Source organism: Drosophila navojoa, chromosome 5 (genome assembly GCF_054131105.1).
Source record: "Drosophila navojoa isolate 15081-1374.11 chromosome 5, UAZ_NAV_1.0, whole genome shotgun sequence".
NCBI classification, from domain to species: domain Eukaryota; kingdom Metazoa; phylum Arthropoda; class Insecta; order Diptera; family Drosophilidae; genus Drosophila; species Drosophila navojoa.
In genome coordinates this window covers 2,005,065-2,025,377 of record NC_142893.1, presented here as the reverse complement: position 1 = coordinate 2,025,377, position 20,313 = coordinate 2,005,065, and the positions used below count along the sequence as shown (strand labels likewise).

Genomic DNA, 20,313 nt, shown 5'->3' with positions numbered 1-20,313 from the left:
GGGCAGCACTGGATTAAAGCACCTGATTTTAATTTTAAAAGCCGGCTGCAAATTAATAATTATATATGTATAAGGCTAAATGTTGACTTTATCAAAAGTTTTTGGTGAGCAAAATGAGTTGGTTCCATTTATTGCCAGCTATAAAAATGAACTGGAAACTGTTAAAGTATTGCACACACTGCCTGCAGCCAAGCAGCAACGTTTCAATGAGTTAACCCACGAATTGCTGGACTCTTTAGACGATGTCCACGATTTAAAGGCCTGTGCCGAACGCTCGCGTTCTAACCGAGAGCATGGAAATGCAGTGTATACAAAGAGATCCAAGACAAATGAGAGCGATCGAAGAGAATCTTTACTTCTTGCCTGTCACTTATATACACAGGCCATTCTGCAGGCAGAGAATGTCCACGAGGAGCTCTGTTTGGGCTATGCGAATCGAGGCATGGCCCTGCAGGAGTTCGGCTTATATAAGGAAGCCTACGACGACTGTGAGTGTGCACTTGAGTATGGCTATCCCCAGAAGCTACAGCATAAGCTAATAATGCGACAGGCCCACTGTGCCTGGCAGCTGGGCGATGTTCATAAATTGAGCGAGCATCTATCGTGGTTGGAGCAACAACAGTTAAATGCAGGCTATGTAAACCAATTGGAACAGTTGCAGCAGCAGCTGACAAAGCTACAAGAACAGCAGAGCTCTGAGCCGAAAGAGGAGCTGGCGAGTGAGCAGGTTCCGTCGTTGCTGATCCTAGGAAAGAACCACAAGATGTGAGTAAATAATATATATATTCAATTTCAATAGATTGATATAGATATATTATAGATCGGCCCATTCCGGCATAAAGGGACGCCACATGGTGGCCACGCAGTCCATCCAATCAGGTGACATCATATTCAAGGAGCAAACGGCGTGTTTTGTGCCTCTCGAGCCGGGTTTGATCTGCCAGCAGTGCGCTGCAAGCGTGCTTTATGCGCCCATACCCTGTTCCCAATGCCATCAGCGAGTGGTCTACTGCTCGCGTCGCTGTCGCCAACTAAACGAGCAGATCCACAGCTACGAATGTGCTGGCTATAAAAAAAATCTGTTTACCCTGTTGGGCGTCTCGCACTTAGCTCTCCGAATGGTGCTGTGCTACGTGCAAGAATGGCAGACTGAGCTGGTCAGAGGCTCAAGTGTTCAAGAGAAATGGAAAATGCTAATGGACAAGGCTAGGAAATGTTATGATTGGTCAAGTGCTTCGCAGGGTTTGCTAAGCTTATGCATGATGAGCCATCTGGATAAAGCAGCTTCCGAGGAGCTCATATACTACGCGCTCTGCGCTAATCTCTTGCAAGTTTATCTACACAAATGCACCAATTTCTATGAGCAGTTAGGAGTCGATGCTCGCGAGGATTGGGACTTATTGATAGCTGCCTTAATTCTACGCTGTGCCGGCCAGCTGCTCTGCAATGGCCATGTTGGCGACACCATTTTACTACGCTCCCAGTGTCACATGATGGAATCGAAGCTCTGGCGGGCACCTTTCCGTTTACATTTAGGCCAGATGCATAAATTTGATAGCGTTGCTCTGACAACGGCGCTCAATTTACCATATTTGGCTCTCTGCAATCATGCTTGTGCCCCTTCAATTCGTCTCCACTGCGATGGTCGCGCGGTCAGCTGCCTGGCAGCCAAACAAATTGAGGCGGATGAGGAGATCTTCAATTGCTATACCTTGGACTATAGAAATTCCAGTTGCGCCATGCGCCAGGCCCAACTGCAGCAGACTTTTAAATTCCGTTGCAAATGCATCAATTGTACCGGCAGCAAACCTGATGAGATTTTTGTGAGTAAATGTATTTTGATCTAGTTGGATAGCTTTACTAATATATATACTCTACACTAGTTGTCCTTCAATCGCTATCGCTGCGAGTTCTGTGCCCACATCTTTGTACCTTCCAAGCAGGAGGAATTCAAATGGTGGGAGTCCGAGTCTAACTTGGCTATTAAGTGCTCCAAGTGCCAGGCGACACAGTTGTTCAACTGGTATGGTATATTGCGGAACACTCTCGAGTTTTGTTCTGAACAACAACAGCGTCGCAAGGCGTATAAAGCATTTGAAGAACTCGACACTTGGCTGCTGGATTATCATAGCTTAAAACTGCACTTGGCCCAGCAGCTGATTGCGGCCTGTCTAACAGCCAAAGCTAGTGAGTGAGGAAACGCACATAAATGAAGACAGAGAAAAGGAGAGAGAAATTCTTTACAAGGCCCCTTCACTTGTCCCCTTGCCTGTCATATAGATTTGCTAGCTCCAGACAATCCCATAATTCTTTTCTACAATATTATATTATACTGACTCTGACTGTAATATGCCATCTCTAATCTCGTCTCTACTCGTCCATAGATGGCGCCACCTTCGATGACATCGACTACAAGCAATTGTCACGCATTTTGGATCACCTGCTGGCGGGCGTAGCCGCACAGCATGGCGCTGACTCCATGACCTACATTAGCCATTTAACCTACCTAATGGACTTAGCAGCCTTTGGCAAATACAAATGCAGCAGCGAGCAGCTCAGGGCTGTGCGCACTGCCATCAATTATTTACCAACGGATACGAAGAGGATTTTTGTCAACTATTACAACGATTTTATTGAGCAGCGCAGTGCAGCTAATGGTAATGCTAATGCTAATGCTAACGCTTAACAACAGTAATAAATTCTCTAAGAACAACAACAATAACAAACATACGCTGGCACTTTTGTTTCATTTTCTAGCTTAAGCTACACTTTTTTTAAGAGAGAAATCGAGACAAGGGGAGAGTGATGACACCCTGTGTGTTTTTCCGTGTTTTATATAAAATGTGAGGCATATTCATGAGGCATGACGCCGCGGCGTGGGTAAAATGTGTGCGATGTCGAAAACTTGAGCAAGTTCGTAATGTCGCTCGTATAAATGTCCGCAAAGCGAAATAGGCGTCGTGAAAAATACGTCGGATTGTGATACGTACGGAATACGCTGCCGAATTGTTCGTTGAAGACATTTTTCGTTTTATTCCTGCAAGAGAGAAACGAAATTGGATAACGTGTGAGTACAGTAATATTACAATATATACATATAAATATCTTATATTATATATCTTGTAATATAAACAAACCGCAACTGATCCCGTTCAATCATCCAATTTTTCAGACATTCCTGGGCCGCCGCGCTGTCATCATCCTGCGTATCCTCAATCAGCTGCGTCAGCATTTGCAGCCAATTGGCGCTCATCTTGAAATCCACACGATTCAGTGTCTTAATCTCATGCTGCAAAAGGAGTTTAGGTAAGACATACAGATATATTTCAATTATATACAGGTAACACTCACGTTTAGCTCGCTAATTATTGCACCTGTGCGCCAGCTGTGCTTCAAAGTAACATCAGCTAGATCGCTATACGGATGATCCCCAAAATAGAGCACAGAATGACCGCGCCAGCCCTTCAGCTCCTGCAACTGCCGTACAGAGCCCTGTGGAGTTGATATAGTAAGTACAGTGAAAATTAGTAGGAATTCATGCTTACGAGCTCTTACTTAATATATGTATTACAATCCGCATTAATATCAACAGGTGAGCTTAGGTTTCTCTTTAGAATAAAAACAGATGTGACAAGCGTAAAGACACCTGTTGAATTTCCAGTTCTAGTTTCTAGTTGGGACTTGAAACTTGTTGAGCAAGTTTACATTTTAATAGGTATTTGCACAGCTTTAGCATTTACTATGCAAATAAATTTCAGGCGAATTGCACACAGCTGCTGTTAGCTTAAGCTATTTGAGCTCTTCAGTTAATTTCCTATCTATATGTATACCTCATAATAGATTTTTCCCTTTTCCAGCTTGAATACTCGATCCCATAGATGCGATCGGGTTTTCTCATCGTACAACCTTATTGGCCGAGATTCGTCTGTAAAGAACTTGGGCTTGCGTGCCTGAACGATGACCACATCGAAGAAATCTCTCCAATTTTCGCCCACCAGATAAGACATGCCACAGTTCCTATAGGAGATGATTAGAGAATGGTATTAAATCAGCTATTTGCAGCTAGTTCAAACTTGGCTTACACAAACGAAAATGGACTATTCGTAACCAGGAAAAGATTCTTGCCCGCCTGCTGAAGTTTCTCAAAATATTTGGGCAGCTTTGCATTGCGTTCGATATATTTTTGCGTGTCCTTCATGACCGTGGCATGCATTATGGGGTGGCAGGAGCCCATGGCTGTTCTTGTGTCGTGGAATACGATCTCTGGATTATAATCTATTCGATTCCTTTCAAAATATTCAATAACATTGCAGAGCAAACACATTTCGGGCACTGAAAACAGATCCGCCAATTGCACCATTTTTGAGTTGGTATTGTGCTAAAATCGAAATACATATAGATAAGATATATCAAATAAAATATTGATTATTTTCAGATAATTACTCTATAGCTATTATTGGGTCCTTCCACATAGGCAATGGGCAGCAATCGATTGTGATAGAGTTTGAGCACTTCGTCAGCTTCGACTTTGGTGCGTCCACGATAGACTGAGCCCAATTGCAGTTGCAAGAATGAATCCAATTTGACCAATAGCCCCTTCTCCACATCATAGTGCAAGCCTCGTACAGCGAAATTGGGCTCATATTCCAGATCCAAAATATCCTCCGGATAGCGAAAACGCTTAACCAACATTTCCCGAGCCAGATTGTACAATAAATCCTCCAGCAACGGCTTATAGCAAGCCAAAGTGTAATCATAGTCGAAGCCATAGACCTGCACCTCACTGAGATCCAATTCGTTGCATGCAAAAACTGCATCTGGATGCACATCCACGGGCAATTTTTTAGCTAAAATATATATAAAATGTATTAAACCGATACACGAACACTTATACATAATATAATAGATAGACTGTGTATAAGAGTGCCTAATAATTATAAGGCTTACATTGAAATTTCTTTTTGGTTGCTTCGTAGAGCTCTTGGAAATCACTCACAGTTTTTCGTGGATTAATTAGAGCGTTCGACGTAACGGCTGCTGCTGTTGCTGCTGCTCCTGTGCCCACATCGTGGCTGCTGCTACTGCTCAAATACCGTGACTGTGGTACATTCAACCTGCTGCACACATTTTGTTTGAGAAATGCATTCACAATTTTTCTACGCGCTGCACACATTTAACTGTAATTGTCCTCGTTATAACTGTTAAATGTGCTTCCAATCGTTGTTATGTACACACGCAACTCAATACACCACCCCCATACACGTGCAGACTGCATGATGAATAATTGACTTTCCCTTTTTCTTTGAATACACCCACTCTAACTTGATTTAATGACTTAATCTGGCTAAATCCTAAGCTCTTTGTCTTAAAAACTCAAGCTTCACATTTAATTAGCTTAGTTAATTGATATTTAATTAGCAGCATGCAACAGCTGTTTGCATATGTTAAACGCTGTGCAGCACTGCTATACATCGTACATGTGGTCATATCGATAGCAACAGTGCGCGATGTTTCCTGTACATCACTAAAGTTGTGGAACAGACACGAACAAAAAATTAAAGCGATCGAATAGCGATTAAATTAATCCTAATTAAATGTAATTTCAATATCAACAGTAATCTCATTAACAAAACTTCGCCCACTATAAAGGAAACTTGTAGTATTTTTTTAACGAATATAAACAGTACATTAACCGTACTTATAAAATTCAAGTTAATTTTTTGGTGCCATTGCCTTTGTGTGCGTGCGTATCACGTACGTTTGTCAGTGTGTAAGTGTCGGTGTGTACGTGCGATTCATTCATTTCCAATTACGTGTGTGCTGGCAAAATTTTGGACAGTCTTTTCAGTTAGCCAAATATAAGCAACAGTTAGCCCAATGACTTGTGCAATTTCATTGTTGTTTCAATTGTCAAAATAGTCCCGAAAAAATGTAGAGCTGCTGCTGGCCCCTACGAAGGGGGGCCTCAGCCAAATGTCATGAAATAGCAAAAACTAGAAGACAAAAAACACATTTATAAAGGAGCAAATATACTAAATATATATATAATATATATTGATATTTGCGCCGCAATATTGAAACGACAAAAAAGAAACGCTGCGCCGTTTACGTTTACGTTTAAAGAAGAAGCAACAAATACGTCAAGCACCAATACGAAGACGGTTTCAGAGTATTGGTAAATACGTATTATACGTATAAAAAAAATAGTATTTCCGACAATATTTTCGGCGTTATCAACACCAACACCACCCACCACAAGGCACAGTCGTCCAAGCCACAGCGGAACGCAGAGCAGAGCACAAACAAAAACAACGACCGACTGTAAGAAAATAATAAAATCGAAAAAGAAAGGAAAAGCTCACCGCACACTGAACCAACAAATTTGATACGTAGAATTATGAACGTAGAGAACCAATTGACGCCTCTAAAGCAGATTCGTAATTTGGTCAAACACGTGAATAAACGAAATTTTAATGAGACCAACGAACAAATAAAGCAGGTACGTTTCACATTTAACCTTGTTTTTAAAATACATAACCAAATAATTGAAACAATAACAACAACAACTGGCAATTGCAATAGCAATAAAAAATACAATAAGTGTTGGCAAATTTTGCACATATCGGCTGTGAGTCAAACACAGGCAGAGCTGCCAACTTAATCGCACAACGGCTATATTGCCATTTCGCTCGCACATGCATTTTCGCCGACGCCATTACAGTTTCTGTAAAGGCAGAAAATTTCTCTGCGCGATATTCTTGTAAAAAAAATTACTTTGCTTGGCTCAAGATGCAAGTTGTTTGAAATGTGTAAAACTAACATTATTACTAACTTGTAACGGTGCACGACATCGATTCGTGCAACTTAGTGTATCAACTCCAGTGAAATTGTGCACAAAAAACTATATAAGAGAGCGTACAAAGTTTTCTGCCAGCTGCGCTAGCGCCAGCCCTTGAAATTCAGTGTACGAACATTTACTCTCTAAAATTACTTGAATATTGTGTCCGAAAATCATCAATAAGACTACATTTGGGTAAGACATTTGCTTAATATTACTTTCTTTTTAAACGCGTATATGCATACATATAAAAAAAAAATCGTTTGGCTACCAACACCAACATACAAACCAAAAATCCCTCTTGCCTTCCTGCTCACCCTTCTGCGATGGATGTGTGTGTATGTGTGTAGGCCTAAAAGTTGCGTTGAGTAGAGTACTTTGTATGTCATTTTTCGCTTTGCATTATTATTTTTTTTTTTTTTTTTTTTTTTTGTGGAGCAGCTGCGCGGCTACAGCTGTTGTCTCGCTTCTGCGTACACTCAATTTAGTTTCACATTTGAGTTTGTGTGTTTTTTTATATTTGATGATCGTTGTGGAGCTAGCTACGCTTCACATTTCTCTTTGTGACTTGTCAAAATTTCAAAGTGTGCAATGAAAATCGAAGAAAAAGAAGATAATTATAAATAGTTGCATCAATTATTATTCAGTTAATTGTGTGACCGCTTTTGATGAATTGCTCATGTGTTATCGATCTCTAACTTCTGCTGCCCGGGCACGGCAACATGCTCAGGTAAACCGGGGCTAAGACACCATATTAATCTCCCTCAATCTCTTTTCTGTTTTTCTTTCTATGCTCTCGTCAACGTTTCGCTTGCAGTTTATCCAAGATTACGCCCTCGAAGCGGATCGTAGCTGTCTGCGATATCTGTTCACGGTACTTAACTTGAACGATCCGTCGCCGAACGTCACCGCACAGCTGCAGGCGAAGCTCTTGGGCGCCCATTTGCAGCGGCAACTGCAGTGCTCTTCGTTTGTCACAAATATATGCTTTGCCTTCGATCAACATTTTGCCAAACAAAAGGTGCGTAAAGAGAAAAACCATAAACTATAATTACACTTCCAAGAAGCAGCTGCTAATCGAGTGCTTATCTTCCTTTCTCTCAATAACAGAGTCAGAAACCATTTGCACTCTCCGAGCTGGTTGGACAAGTTGCCAAACTAACTGGCATTAACAAGCTTTGTGAGTGCATTTTTGCATTAGCGGTTACCCACAGCTCACATCCAGAGCTAAGGCAGAGCGCTCGAGAAAATTTGCGTAGCTCTTTGCCTGAATTGATTAATTCGTATTTGGGTAACAATTCAGCCTCAGCAGCTACTGCTAGTGGTCTTCACGAAATCTCATTTGATTTGTTACAATATTTGTTGTGCTGTTTGCGGGAGTACGTCACACCGCAGCTGGAGTCACAGTTTTTGAGGAAACTGCGCGAGGAGTTTCCACGTGAGGCGGTGCCATTGGTCTTAGCGCCACTTTTGTATCGCAACACGACGACAACAGCAACGACGACGACGGCCGCCAAATCGAACGACGACGACGAAACTGATGCAGAGGAGGAAACGACGAACACGAACACGACGAACACCAGCAGCTGGAGCAGCTCAAATGCAGATAATCTGAATGAAGTTGGCATTGAGGATATCTATGACCATTTATCCGAGATAATATATACAAATCAGGTACAAATCTCACTCTCTCTAGTAAATCCCCTCGTCTGGACTTCCCCATTAATAATTAACTTCGTTCATCTCATTGCAGGGCAAAAATAATATTATGGACACATCTTGGATTAATTTAATCCTTGAAATCGGTTATGACTTTACATCGAGCGTTGAAGATTGCAGAAATCATTTGTGTTGCGGCTGTGGATCACGCGAACTGCAGCCCAAAGATGTTGCCAAAATTGTTGGCCTCATGTGCAGGCGACACTTGTCGCTGCTTGATTGCAATGTAAATTTGCCAACGCCAGCAAATTTCTGGCCAGGCCAACAGCAGGGCGCAGGCAGCAACAGCTCCAATGCTTCACAATCAGGACAACAGCAAAATTCTACCAATAGCAACAACAACAACGATGGCAGCAGCGAATCGAGCAGCGCGGCCAGTGAGAAAAAAGATAAGAAGGAGACAACAGATGCAACACAGACATGGAAGCCAGAGGTGTTTGTACAAGCGCTCAAAGAGTTGGCGCCACAGCTCAACTGGAAAGAAGTGTGCATGGGTAGGTGCTATTTCAGTTAATCCTTCATACTATAGTATAGTAAATTGGGAGATACTTTAGCTACATTTGTACAGGGTATATTCTCTGTTCTTTATTTTCTGTCACAGTTTAGAAACATTTTGTTATTTTAGCTTAACAAAGTTCTATTTTCATTATTTTTTTATTTATTTATTTTTGTTGTTGTCATGTGTGGCTTTTTTTTTTAACCGAACCATCAAAAGATTTCAAAAATTATCGACACAAATTGTAGACAAAGTGATAATAGAAACATAACATTAAATACATAAAAAAATATCAAAATTTTCAATTTATATCCTTACAGAGCTCGACCATCCAGAGTTTGTGCTAAAGGATCGCATCGGATTGGATTTGCTGTTGACCATTTTGAGATTGTCAACGCAATCGAAGCTCTTTCCGCAACCGGAATGCATTTATCGTCACTGGTCTAACACAGAGGGTCAGTTGTCGTTGATAACGACAATGCTGCAGAATCCAGATCTATTCTCATTTGCCGATTACGTAATCAGTCAGCCAGCATTGGATGTGCTAAAGACGCCACCCGATGCCGAGAAAAAGGAGATAGCTGCATGGAAGTCCCTGCACTTGGTTGAGGTGTTGCTGTCGATTGCGGACAAGGGCTACTACAGTCAGGTGCACGAACTCTTCAAGTTCCCGGCGCAGAATTGTCCAGACGTGCTATTCTTGGCATTGCTGCACATAAATCCACCTTTGACACCATTGCGACAGGATCTATTCAATCAGCTAATACCCACATTTCTGGGCAATCATCCTAATTCGAATGTTATCTTGGCCAGCGCCTGGAGTTCCACCAACTTTCAGCTGCGGCCAAGTATCATGAACGCCATGTCAGAATGGTATTTGCGTGGCGGCGAATTCGATCAGGTGAAGCTCTCGCGTATTCTCGATTTGGCCCAGGACCTAAAGGCACTGTCCTCGCTGCTCAATGCACGCTCGTTTCTGTTTATCATCGACTTGGCATGTCTGGCATCGAGGCGCGAGTACTTGAAGCTCGAGAAGTGGCTGAGCGATAAGATACGCGATCATGGTGAGCCCTTTATGCAGGCAATGATCAAGGTGCTGCAACGCCGTTGCCCGCAAGTAACGAACTCCAAGCTGCCCGAAGATCAACTGCCGCCCAAGCAGGCGCAATTGCTGCCCGAAACGGTGACCACCATGATCAATTGTCTCCAAGCGTGCATCAATACCTGCATGCAGCCGGAGACAGCTGAGATGATTATGCAAATGGCTGGCAATGTGGCCATCCTGGCAAACAAGGCTCGTGCCGCACAGCAGCAACAACAACAGGTGCCACCCAGTCTGGTGCCGCCTCCGCCAAGTATTCTGCGTGGACATCGTGGCATGGATCTGCCAGGAGGAGGCATCGTGCCTGGCTCAGTGCCACCGCCACCGCAGCAACAACAACAGCAGCAGCCCTTCTCAGGCAATCTGAATGCCCAGCAAATGTTTGGCCCGGGCGGAATGGATCCTTTGACAAACATGTCCAACAATCTGGCTGGTCTCAATCTGGGCGGTCCCAACGCCGCCTTCAACTTCGGCAATATGCTGAGTAAGTATAAAAATTGTGAGAATCGAGTTAATTTGGTAGAGCAGACGACAGCTATATATCTCTTTGTATTTTGAATTTTCACATTTATTCGAACACGTATCTTTATGAATGGCTACAGACAACTTGGTTTCTACTACTCCAGCATCTCCATCGCGTCTCATGACGGCCGGCGCCAACCCCTATCCGCCGATACCCATACAAATCACGGCGCAACCGCCACCAAATGTTGGGAATCTGGGACGTATGCTGCCAGCGGGACCGCAGCCAGCGCCGACGCCACCAAATCCCAATAATCCAGTCATGGCCGATTTGCAGATGCCCGTTTCCAAGGAGGTGGAAGACGAGGCCAACTCGTACTTTCAGCGCATCTACAATCATCAGCCAAATCCGACGCTTTCGATTGACGAAGTTCTCGACATACTGCAACGCTTCAAGGAGTCCAGTCATAGACGCGAGCAAGAGGTCTTCCTTTGCATGCTGCGCAATCTATTCGAGGAATATCGCTTCTTCTCCCATTATCCCGAGAAGGAACTGCAGATAACCGCTCAACTCTTCGGCGGCATCATTGATCGCAATTTGGTGCCCACATTCGTGGCGCTTGGTCTATCGCTCCGATGCGTTCTGGATGCATTGCGCAAACCGGAAGGATCGAAGCTCTACTACTTTGGTGTAACGGCGCTTGATCGCTTCAAGACGCGCCTTCACACCTACAACAAATACTGTGAGCACATTCGCTCCATACCGCATTTCAACGACTTTCCACAACACTTGATACAATATGTCGAATTCGGCATGCATGGCCAGGAGCCGCCGCCCCAGAAATTGATTGGTCTGAGCAATACAATACCCTCGTCGGCTATAGCACAAGGAGCAACTGAACCGCTATATCGTGCCAATTCAATGCCAGGTATAGAATCACTAATATCAATAGATCCATAATTCGTTTCTAACTATATTTCCGATTCCTTTCCAGGCAACATGCCCACTGCTCCGAATGTACAAAAGCCGCCTGTGGTTCTGTCGCACGCCGCGCGCATGAAATCCATTGCGAACGCCACAAATATCGATACTTTGCTCGTAGCCAATCAGGAGGAGAAGATTACTGTGCCGCCAGAGCCCATACAGGACAAGACAGCCTTCATTTTCAACAATCTCAGCCAGCTGAATATACCGCAAAAGTGCGAGGAGATCAAAGAGATCATGACCAAAGAGTATTGGCCATGGTTAGCACAATATTTGGTGCTCAAACGTGCCTCAATGGAGTTCAACTTTCACACGCTGTACTACAACTTTTTGGATGCATTGAAGAATGCTGAGATTAATCGCTATGTGACCAAGGAGACGTTGCGTAACATCAAGGTGTTGCTACGCTCTGATAAGGGTGTGATCAATTTCTCTGATCGCAGTCTGCTCAAAAATCTCGGCCATTGGCTGGGCATGATGACACTCGGTCGCAATCGTCCCATATTACAAATGGATTTGGATTTGAAGTCCCTGCTGGCCGAGGCCTATCACAAGGGTCAGCAAGAGCTGTTGTTTGTGGTGCCATTCGTGGCAAAGATCTTGGAATCATCTGCCAAATCGCGCATATTCAAATCTCCCAATCCCTGGACAATGGGCATTATGTATGTATTGGGTGAATTGCATCAGGAACCGGATCTCAAGCTTAATCTCAAGTTCGAAATTGAAGTTCTGTGCAAAACACTGAACTTGGAACTGGAGAAGCTCAAACCTGTTATCTACCTGAAGGATCCAACGCGTCCGCTGTTAATCGAACAGCAAATGTCGCAGCCCAAGCCAAAGGTTATTGAGGCACCACCTCAGCAACAACAGCAGCAGCAGCAACAACAGCAGCAACAGCAACAACAACAGCAGCAACATCCACAGCAGCAGCAACAACCACCGCAGCCACCGCCTTCAGCTGAGGTCGATGCACAGGCCATGATGATGTCCAATGCGAATGCATCTGGCTCGGTGTCGTCGCCCAACTTGCCAACAGATCCCAGCCAGGTGGTCTTGCCACCACCGGAGCCACGTTTCTCCTATCTGGAGGTGAATGTCAACAATTTCCAATTGATTGGCCAGCAGCTGGTGATGCCCAACAATATTCCATTCCTGCACGCCAATCCAGGCATCAAGCACATCGTTGTCAATGCCATCGAGCGCACAATTACCGATTGGCTGCAGCCTGTGGTGGATCGTAGCATACGCATTGCATGCGCCACAACTGAACAGATTATACGTAAGGATTTCGCTCTGGATGCCGATGAGAACCGCATGCGCACTGCCGCCCATCAGATGGTGCGCAATCTGGCCGCCGGTATGGCCATGATTACTGGCAAGGACGAGATCGCACGGGCGATTAGCCAGAATCTGCACAAAGCGTTCATGGCCGCGTTGACGGGTGTGCCGAGCATGTCCGACATACAGGCTGCATCGATGCAGCTGGCCAACGAGAATGTCGAATTGGTCTGTGCATTTATACAAAAGACATCGGCTGAGAAGTCGGCGCTCGAGATCGATCGACGACTGTCGACCGACTTTGAGACGAGGAAGATAGCACGCGAGGAGGGCAGCCGATTTGTCGATGCGCAAATCTTGAGCTATCAGCAGGAGCGTTTGCCGGAGCCAGTGCGCCTTAAGGTGGGTCCAGCCCCACCGACACTGTACGCCGTCTATTCAGAGTTCGCGCGCAGTATTCCTGGCTTCCAGCAGATGAGCGATCGCGATATTGCTCTGTTCGTGCCCAAGCCACAGGATCTGCAGCCACCGAATGTGTTTGCCAACGATGAGAGCAGCATGGTCTATGCCGAGGTAGCCAGCAAAATGGAGGCATTCATGAATACGGCCATCAATGTGCCGACGCTCCAGCTGCAGGCGAGCAAGATGCACGTCCTGCTCAATGCTCTGATGGCCACGCGACGCTTGCGTGATCAGGAGTCGGCTTTCAATCTGCTGACACGTGCCGTGGAGGGTCTGACCGAAGGTCTGATTAACGTCCAGGATCACATGGAACAAATGAAACTCTATCGTGACATTCACTTGCGCATTCTAAGCTTGCTGCACAACAGCTTTGGCGCACCCAATACGGAGCGTGCGGTGACCAAATGCTTCTTTGATATCCGTGAAGAGGTGCGCTACAATGTGGAAGCTGCCCGCGCGCTCATCACCTCACATTTTGTGAATCTGAATCAGTTCGATGGCATGCTGCGCGACTGTATCGACAATGGCAACAACTATATGGCCATCTCGTTTGCCATTGCACTGCTCGAACGTCTCATCATGGAGGATCGTGTTATAAACGTTGTCTCCGACAATGAGTTCATGGCCACGGTTGAGGTGCTCGGACGTCTGTCACAACAGCGTCATCGCTATCCCGAATGCATCGCAAATGCCATTGAGACATTATGGTCGGGCAATCTGAACACAAGTGATTATGGCTCGTTCAATCCGGGCGAACGTTATCCGACCGGCGCATCGCATTACATTCACTCTGGCATGCACCATGTCCGGGTAAGTTGCGCATATAAACAAAGATGTTAAAGAATTGTATATAATAGGTATTTGTTTTGTTTTAGTCATCTGAGATGGATGATCCGCCTGGCCTGCAGGAGAAGACCGAATTCCTGCTCAAAGATTGGGTCGCTCTCTACACTCAACAGAATCAGCAGACAACACGAGATGCGCGCAACTTCAGCGCCTTCGTGCAGAAGATGAACAGCTATGGCATCCTAAAGACAGACGATTTGATTACGCGCTTCTTCCGTCAGGCAACACAGATCTGCACCGACGTTGTCTACCGCATGTTCGGGGATCCGAATTTGCCCATCAATCAGGCGAAGAACAAGATATTCCAATGGATCGATGCCTTTGTACATTTGATCGCGATGCTGGTTAGGCATTCGGGCGAGGCTGGCAATCCGACGACAAAGATCAATTTGCTCAATAAGGTGCTGGGCATTGTGCTGGGCACTTTGATCAAGGATCATGAGATGCGCGGCGTTGGCTTCCAGCAAGTGGGCTATCACCGCTTCTTCATGATGCTGTTCATGGAGCTGTGCTCTGCGGACAGCACACTGGAATCGCTGATGCACAGCATTGTGTCGGCCTTTGCCTACACATATCATCTGCTCAATCCAAGCGTGGCGCCCGGCTTCTGTTTTGCCTGGCTGGAGTTAATCTCACATCGCGTCTTCCTTGGCCGCATCCTGGTCCAGATACCTGGCCAAAAGGGCTGGCCATTATATTCACAGCTATTGCAGGATCTCTTCAAATATCTCGCACCATTCTTGCGCAACACCGAGCTGGGCAAGCCCGTTCAGTTGCTCTACAAGGGCACCCTGCGTGTCCTGCTCGTGCTGTTGCACGATTTCCCAGAATTCCTCTGCGATTATCACTTTGGTTTCTGTGACACAATTCCCCCGAATTGTGTTCAGATGCGTAACATTATATTGTCCGCATTTCCGCGCAATATGCGTCTGCCGGATCCGTTTACGCCCAATCTGAAAGTCGACATGCTCTCGGACAGCAGCAATGCACCGAAAGTGTGCAAGAGCTATATCAACAATATACAGCCAGCCAATTTCCGCAACGATCTCGATTCGTATTTAAAGGCACGCGCCCCTGTCACTTTCCTATCAGAGCTACGCGGCCATTTGCAGGTAACCACAGAGCCGGGCACACGTTACAATATGGCCCTGATGAATGCGTTGGTCATGTATGTTGGCACCCAGGCCATTGCACTGATCAGGTAAGAGCAACTATGAACAATATAATGGACTATATATTCATTAATTATTCCCTGAATTTATTCCAACAGAAACAAGAACTGCGTACCGAGCACCTCAAACATAGCGCACAGCGCTCACATGGACATCTTCCAGAACCTGGCTGTCGATCTAGATACAGAGGGTCGTTATCTGTTCCTCAATGCGATCGCCAATCAATTGCGCTATCCGAATAGCCACACACACTATTTCAGCTGTGCCGTTTTGCATTTGTTTGCCGAGGCCAATTCGGAGGCCATACAGGAGCAGATAACGCGTGTTCTACTCGAACGTCTGATTGTAAATCGTCCACATCCATGGGGCCTATTGATCACATTCATTGAGCTGATCAAGAATCCGATCTATAAGTTCTGGGATCACGATTTCGTGCACTGTGCACCCGAGATAACAAAGTAAGCGATTTAGTTAAAAGACCATTCGGTCGATCGGTAGTATTATTTATTAAATTATATGTATGTTGTATGTATATTGTTCACGCACAATTGGTTACACCAGTTGCGTGATTATTTATGGTTTTTATCGTTCGTTTTGCTTTCAGATATTTTGGTGAATGTCTGATTGTATTTAATCGATTTGAGGCTTTGAACAGCATTCAGTGTGCAGCATAATAATATAGAGCAAGAGAGTTGTTAAGTTTATTAAGAGCCAAAACTGATTATCTCAAGTGTAATTGTATATGCCTCCATTATACACACACACACACATAAAAACATACACACTTCCAAACGTTCGCAAATCCGCCCCTTTCATGTATCCCATGTATAAAGCAAAAAGAAATCAAAAATTTCAACCCGAAACATTCGTAAACATTTTATCTATTATTAATTTGTAACGTTTGCCAATCAAAATATTATATTAAAAATATATCAGTATATATTAGTGTAAGTTTTTTTTTTTTATTTAAATTTGAAGTAAGCCAAATTTTTGATTAATTATTTGTATTTACAAATATTCTTTATACAATTGCAGACTCTTTGAATCAGTCGCCCGCTCCTGCTTGGCCAAATCGAATGTTACCCAACAGTTGAACATGGCCATTGATGGTGGAGCAGGCGGAGCTGGTGGTGGAGTTGGAGGCGGCGGCGGAGGTGGCGGCGCCGTTGTCGTAGACAACCAGGAGGTGGTCAACATTAACTGAATAAATGCAGCGTACGGATTTGCGAGCAGATAAGAATAAATAAAAACGAACAGACGGACAAACAGGAGAAGCACCAGCATCAGCATCTAGCAGCCAACAGCCGTCGTAATCAAAGTCGTAACCGTAGTCGCTGCCGTTTCCGTGTCCGTAGTTGGAGCCGTAGCCGGGCCAACAAAAATCATCATAAAATCAATTATATATATATATATACTAACGAGATGTGTTTAGTTTTTAGTAAATCGTTTTAAGCAAAATATGAAACAATGAAATTACAAAAGCGAATTAGCTAAAAAAAAAAAAAAACAAAAACAAAAAAAAAAAGGAAAACAAAAAGCAAAAAAAAAAAAAGATATAGAAAGCCATCTGTTAAATACCGAGATATATATATATATGATAAATTCGAGCTGTATTTAATAATATCTGTGTTGAGATATATATATACATATAAAAAGAAACATACAAACACACACGCGTACATACATACACATTAACCGATACGAAGAGAAAACGAAACATTTTAAACGCCAGCAAATGTTAAATTAACAAGATAATAACAACCAATTTTAACTCAGTTGTATTATAATTATAAATGAAAAAAAAAGAACAAAAATGCAAATTCCTGTATTTACCTGTGGTTTTACACCTGGGCAAAACAACGTCACACGCCCCCATGACAGGAAAAAACAGAATTTACTAAAAAAAAAAACGTAAAAAAAATTCAAACAAAAATGTAATAAAAAATAATGAATGTATATATGTAGTTGTTGCTATATTGATAAAGGTCAACAACAATAATTAATAATTAATAACTAAACGAAGAAATCAGCAGCAGCAACAAAGCGCATATAAAATTTATATATACATATATGTAATAACTTTAAATCATATATATATATATATACATCGTTCATATGTATATGTATGTATAGTTACATCTAATTTTTTACAAATCATTTTCAATTCACGCTTAATTTTTTGTACACATTAAAAATAAATATCTTACACGTTTTCGCTTGGCTTTAAAACTTTTTATAAATACAGAAATCTACGTATATTCCTATTAATTTTTTATAACCAACTGTAATTGGTATTGAAATCCATACCTTGTTATATGCATAAATATCAAGTATATGCATATATATAGTTGAAATTTGCCCTTTTGATTTTAGTCGATTTTTAAAGATAATTAAATATGTTTAATGCAAGCAGCAAGAACTTTTTTAGTTTACATATGTATGCTTGATATATCAATTATATCTGGAATGGAAGTAAATTGTGTACAATAATAGGCAAATATAGGCCAAGGCGGGGCACATACACACACCCATACGCCCACAATTCATTTATAGACTAATTGAATTATGCAACAATTTATAAAAACAACAAAAATATATATTCTAACAATTTTCCATTCTCGTGTACATGCAGAAAAAATGAAGAAAACATATAAATATGTATGTATGTAATCCCATTTAAATCGATATAAGTAACTTTATGCATTAAGTGGAATAATATAAAAATATATGTATAAATGGCAAAATTTTACACATGCTGCGTTTCTCTTAAACCGCCTCGCCTCTTTCCCCTGTACCATCTTTAGTTTACAGCTTTTTGTTTAGTAGTTGTGTGTAGGCGTACACTTAAAAAAGCTCGTATTTATTAGAGCAAAGGGCGGCCCCTGGCTGCGCGCGCGCTCTCACCTCATCTCTTTATCTCTTTCGCTCCCATCTGTTTACTACATATGCTTGCTCGCTGTATATATGTAGCCCACTTCCGCACCCAGCCTTACATAAGTCCAATAACATACATACACACATGTGTGGATGAACGGGACGGTATGAGACGCGCATTTAGGTTAAGTAAACAGACGAAATGTCGATAAACGACAAATAGTTTCTTATGTTTTCAGCGACAGCAACATACATATGTACATACACATGTACATATACAAAACAATTGAAATATGTATGTGTGTATTTTCTAAATATGCATTTGACACGAATTCTGACTGTAATTGAAATGCTGCAGTCAACGCTAACGTTTGGCTGTTAATTCACATCAATTTTGACATAAGGAAAAGAAAAAAACAGAATGTCAGTATATATTTTGTTGCTGTAAGTGTGTGAGTGCGCGCGCTTGGCAACCAGGCAGCAAACATAAAAAAATGTGGCACACTTAAATGCTGCGTCAACGTCGCAGTCCCTGCGCGAAAATTCCCCAGTTCTCTGTACGTTACACCCCTGCACACACACACGCATACATACTTTGTACATAATGTGTCAGCGAAAGCTACAAAAAGCGCGTCGAATTTGAATTTACTTAGAAGTGCGCGCGCGCTCTACCCAAAGAGAGCGAGCGAGAAGTTTCGTTAAAAAGCTGCGACTGCGACAGCTTCAACACACACACATACACACACACCATCGACATGAGGTATCACGTGTTCGTGTTCCGCCACTGTGTATGTATCTGTATTTGTTGTATGTACATGTATGTATGTACGAACATTGTAGTTTTGTGTAGCTCAGCAAAGCTTTCGGTTTCTCGCTCGCTCTCTCTCTCTCTGTCAGCGTCGGCAACTGAGGCTGAGTCAGCGCCATTAGTTTGGACACATTTTCTGTATGCTGAAGTCATTTTTTTCTAGAGTTTTTTTCTCATCTGGCAGCGTTTTGGCGCATAATTGTTGTTGCTTTTTCTAATGCAGCAAGTAGCTGACAGATACAAATGCAGGAAAATGCTGTGGCCCTTAACAAAAAGCATTTGGTGGTCGGCTCCCACGAAAAGCCACACAACTGGATTTCGTTTTATCTGACACGCTCTCCACCAGCACCAGCAGCAGTAGCTGTATATGTAAGTGTGTGTATGTATCTCCATCTCCCTCTAACGCCACACTTTCGCGCTCTACACACTCGACGCTGACTGCTGACCCAGTTTCCTAGTGGGTTCTCAACTTGGGGCCTCGCTTTGGCTTTCACAACTTTCTTGTCAGCTACTCCCACCTTTGGCCCTCTGCTCTTCTGCTCACTCTCTCTCTCTCTCTCTCTCTCTCTCTCTCTCTCTCTGTCTACCACCCAATTGGAGTCCAGTTGGAGTTGTTTGTATGTCCCTAACCAAACATTTCTAATGGTACAAATTAAAAAATAATCTTGTTAGAATCCGAATAGAAAACGGAAATTACCAAAAACATAAAAAAAATCTTTGTAATATCTCAAAACTGAAAGTAAATTGCTTGCTACGAATATGAAAACGTGTCCTTTTTAAAAGAGGCTATGCAGAGGTATAAACTCGAAATTATATGGAAACAGAATTTCGCAAACCTACACAGTTTCAGTTGCTGGAATATCTTTTCCTACACATACACCCACGCATCTACATATGAATATACATATGTATGTACATATTGTATGTACATACATATGTAGCTATGAATAATTTCATTATGGAATACTGCTTACTTTCTTGCTATGTTTAAGAATAGCAAACATCGTTTATTTACTTTTCGTTCTGCAGCTAATAAATAAGTTATGTATCTACATACATACATACATACATACATATATAAATAGACTTTGCATATCGTAAATAACTTAATTTACGATGTGACTCAGAAAAATCAACTCATTGAATAATAGTATTATATTATTAACATACACGTACACATATACATAACATACATACAAAAATACACATGCGTAAGCAATACAAATATCGTTTGCATCAATTCTATGCAAATTGCTCTGTTATGCTGCATT

The 20,313-nt window shown here is 42.8% G+C and overlaps 3 protein-coding genes across 8 annotated transcripts; 2 read left to right on the top strand and 1 right to left on the bottom strand.

The window, feature by feature from the left end:
- The first annotated feature begins 19 nt into the window (after positions 1–19).
- On the top strand, positions 20–2,730 carry Smyd4-1 (SET and MYND domain containing, class 4, member 1). Its single transcript, XM_089261607.1, has 4 exons — positions 20–765; positions 821–1,823; positions 1,884–2,187; positions 2,385–2,730. Exons 1-4 carry the CDS (start codon positions 80–82, stop codon positions 2,684–2,686), a joined length of 2,295 nt encoding a protein of 764 aa, XP_089117733.1. The 5' UTR covers positions 20–79; the 3' UTR covers positions 2,687–2,730.
- Nt5c (5' nucleotidase C) lies at positions 2,607–5,355 on the bottom strand. 2 transcript variants are annotated; one of them, XM_018105181.3, is made up of 7 exons: positions 4,948–5,355; positions 4,444–4,847; positions 4,083–4,378; positions 3,831–4,017; positions 3,352–3,492; positions 3,138–3,289; positions 2,607–3,037 (listed from the first exon to the last, which is right to left on the bottom strand). In XM_018105181.3, exons 1-7 carry the CDS (start codon positions 5,171–5,173, stop codon positions 2,833–2,835), a joined length of 1,611 nt encoding a protein of 536 aa, XP_017960670.1. In that variant the 5' UTR covers positions 5,174–5,355; the 3' UTR covers positions 2,607–2,832. The 2 variants fall into 2 exon arrangements, with proteins under 2 accessions (XP_017960670.1, XP_017960671.1); XM_018105182.3 differs by having other exon boundaries at positions 4,997–5,355.
- A 327-nt stretch (positions 5,356–5,682) lies between these two features.
- On the top strand, positions 5,683–17,953 carry Not1 (CCR4-NOT transcription complex subunit 1). 5 transcript variants are annotated; one of them, XM_018105178.3, is made up of 10 exons: positions 5,683–6,499; positions 7,656–7,859; positions 7,949–8,512; positions 8,592–9,051; positions 9,374–10,639; positions 10,758–11,546; positions 11,613–14,152; positions 14,218–15,389; positions 15,459–15,818; positions 15,965–16,305. In XM_018105178.3, exons 1-10 carry the CDS (start codon positions 6,398–6,400, stop codon positions 16,032–16,034), a joined length of 7,527 nt encoding a protein of 2,508 aa, XP_017960667.1. In that variant the 5' UTR covers positions 5,683–6,397; the 3' UTR covers positions 16,035–16,305. The 5 variants fall into 5 exon arrangements, with proteins under 5 accessions (XP_017960667.1, XP_017960665.1, XP_017960664.1 ...); XM_018105176.3 differs by lacking the exon at positions 15,965–16,305 and adding an exon at positions 16,396–17,953 and having other exon boundaries at positions 5,684–6,499; positions 10,782–11,546; XM_018105175.3 differs by lacking the exon at positions 15,965–16,305 and adding an exon at positions 16,396–17,953 and having other exon boundaries at positions 5,684–6,499.
- The last annotated feature ends 2,360 nt before the right edge of the window (positions 17,954–20,313 follow it).

Excerpts from the sequence above, each read along its gene's own strand:
- Smyd4-1 (XM_089261607.1), top strand. The coding sequence starts at position 80 with ATGTTGACTTTATCAAAAGTTTTTGGTGAGCAAAATGAGTTGGTTCCA. Across the intron at positions 766-820 it reads CTAGGAAAGAACCACAAGAT|ATCGGCCCATTCCGGCATAA; the intron begins GTGAGTAAATAA and ends GATATATTATAG. Across the intron at positions 1,824-1,883 it reads GCAAACCTGATGAGATTTTT|TTGTCCTTCAATCGCTATCG; the intron begins GTGAGTAAATGT and ends ACTCTACACTAG.
- Nt5c (XM_018105181.3), bottom strand. The coding sequence starts at position 5,173 with ATGTGTGCAGCGCGTAGAAAAATTGTGAATGCATTTCTCAAACAAAAT. Across the intron at positions 4,379-4,443 it reads GACCCAATAATAGCTATAGA|CACAATACCAACTCAAAAAT; the intron begins GTAATTATCTGA and ends TTTCGATTTTAG. Across the intron at positions 3,290-3,351 it reads CAATAATTAGCGAGCTAAAC|CATGAGATTAAGACACTGAA; the intron begins GTGAGTGTTACC and ends CTCCTTTTGCAG.
- Not1 (XM_018105175.3), top strand. The coding sequence starts at position 6,398 with ATGAACGTAGAGAACCAATTGACGCCTCTAAAGCAGATTCGTAATTTG. Across the intron at positions 9,052-9,373 it reads CTGGAAAGAAGTGTGCATGG|AGCTCGACCATCCAGAGTTT; the intron begins GTAGGTGCTATT and ends ATATCCTTACAG. Across the intron at positions 11,547-11,612 it reads TCGTGCCAATTCAATGCCAG|GCAACATGCCCACTGCTCCG; the intron begins GTATAGAATCAC and ends ATTCCTTTCCAG.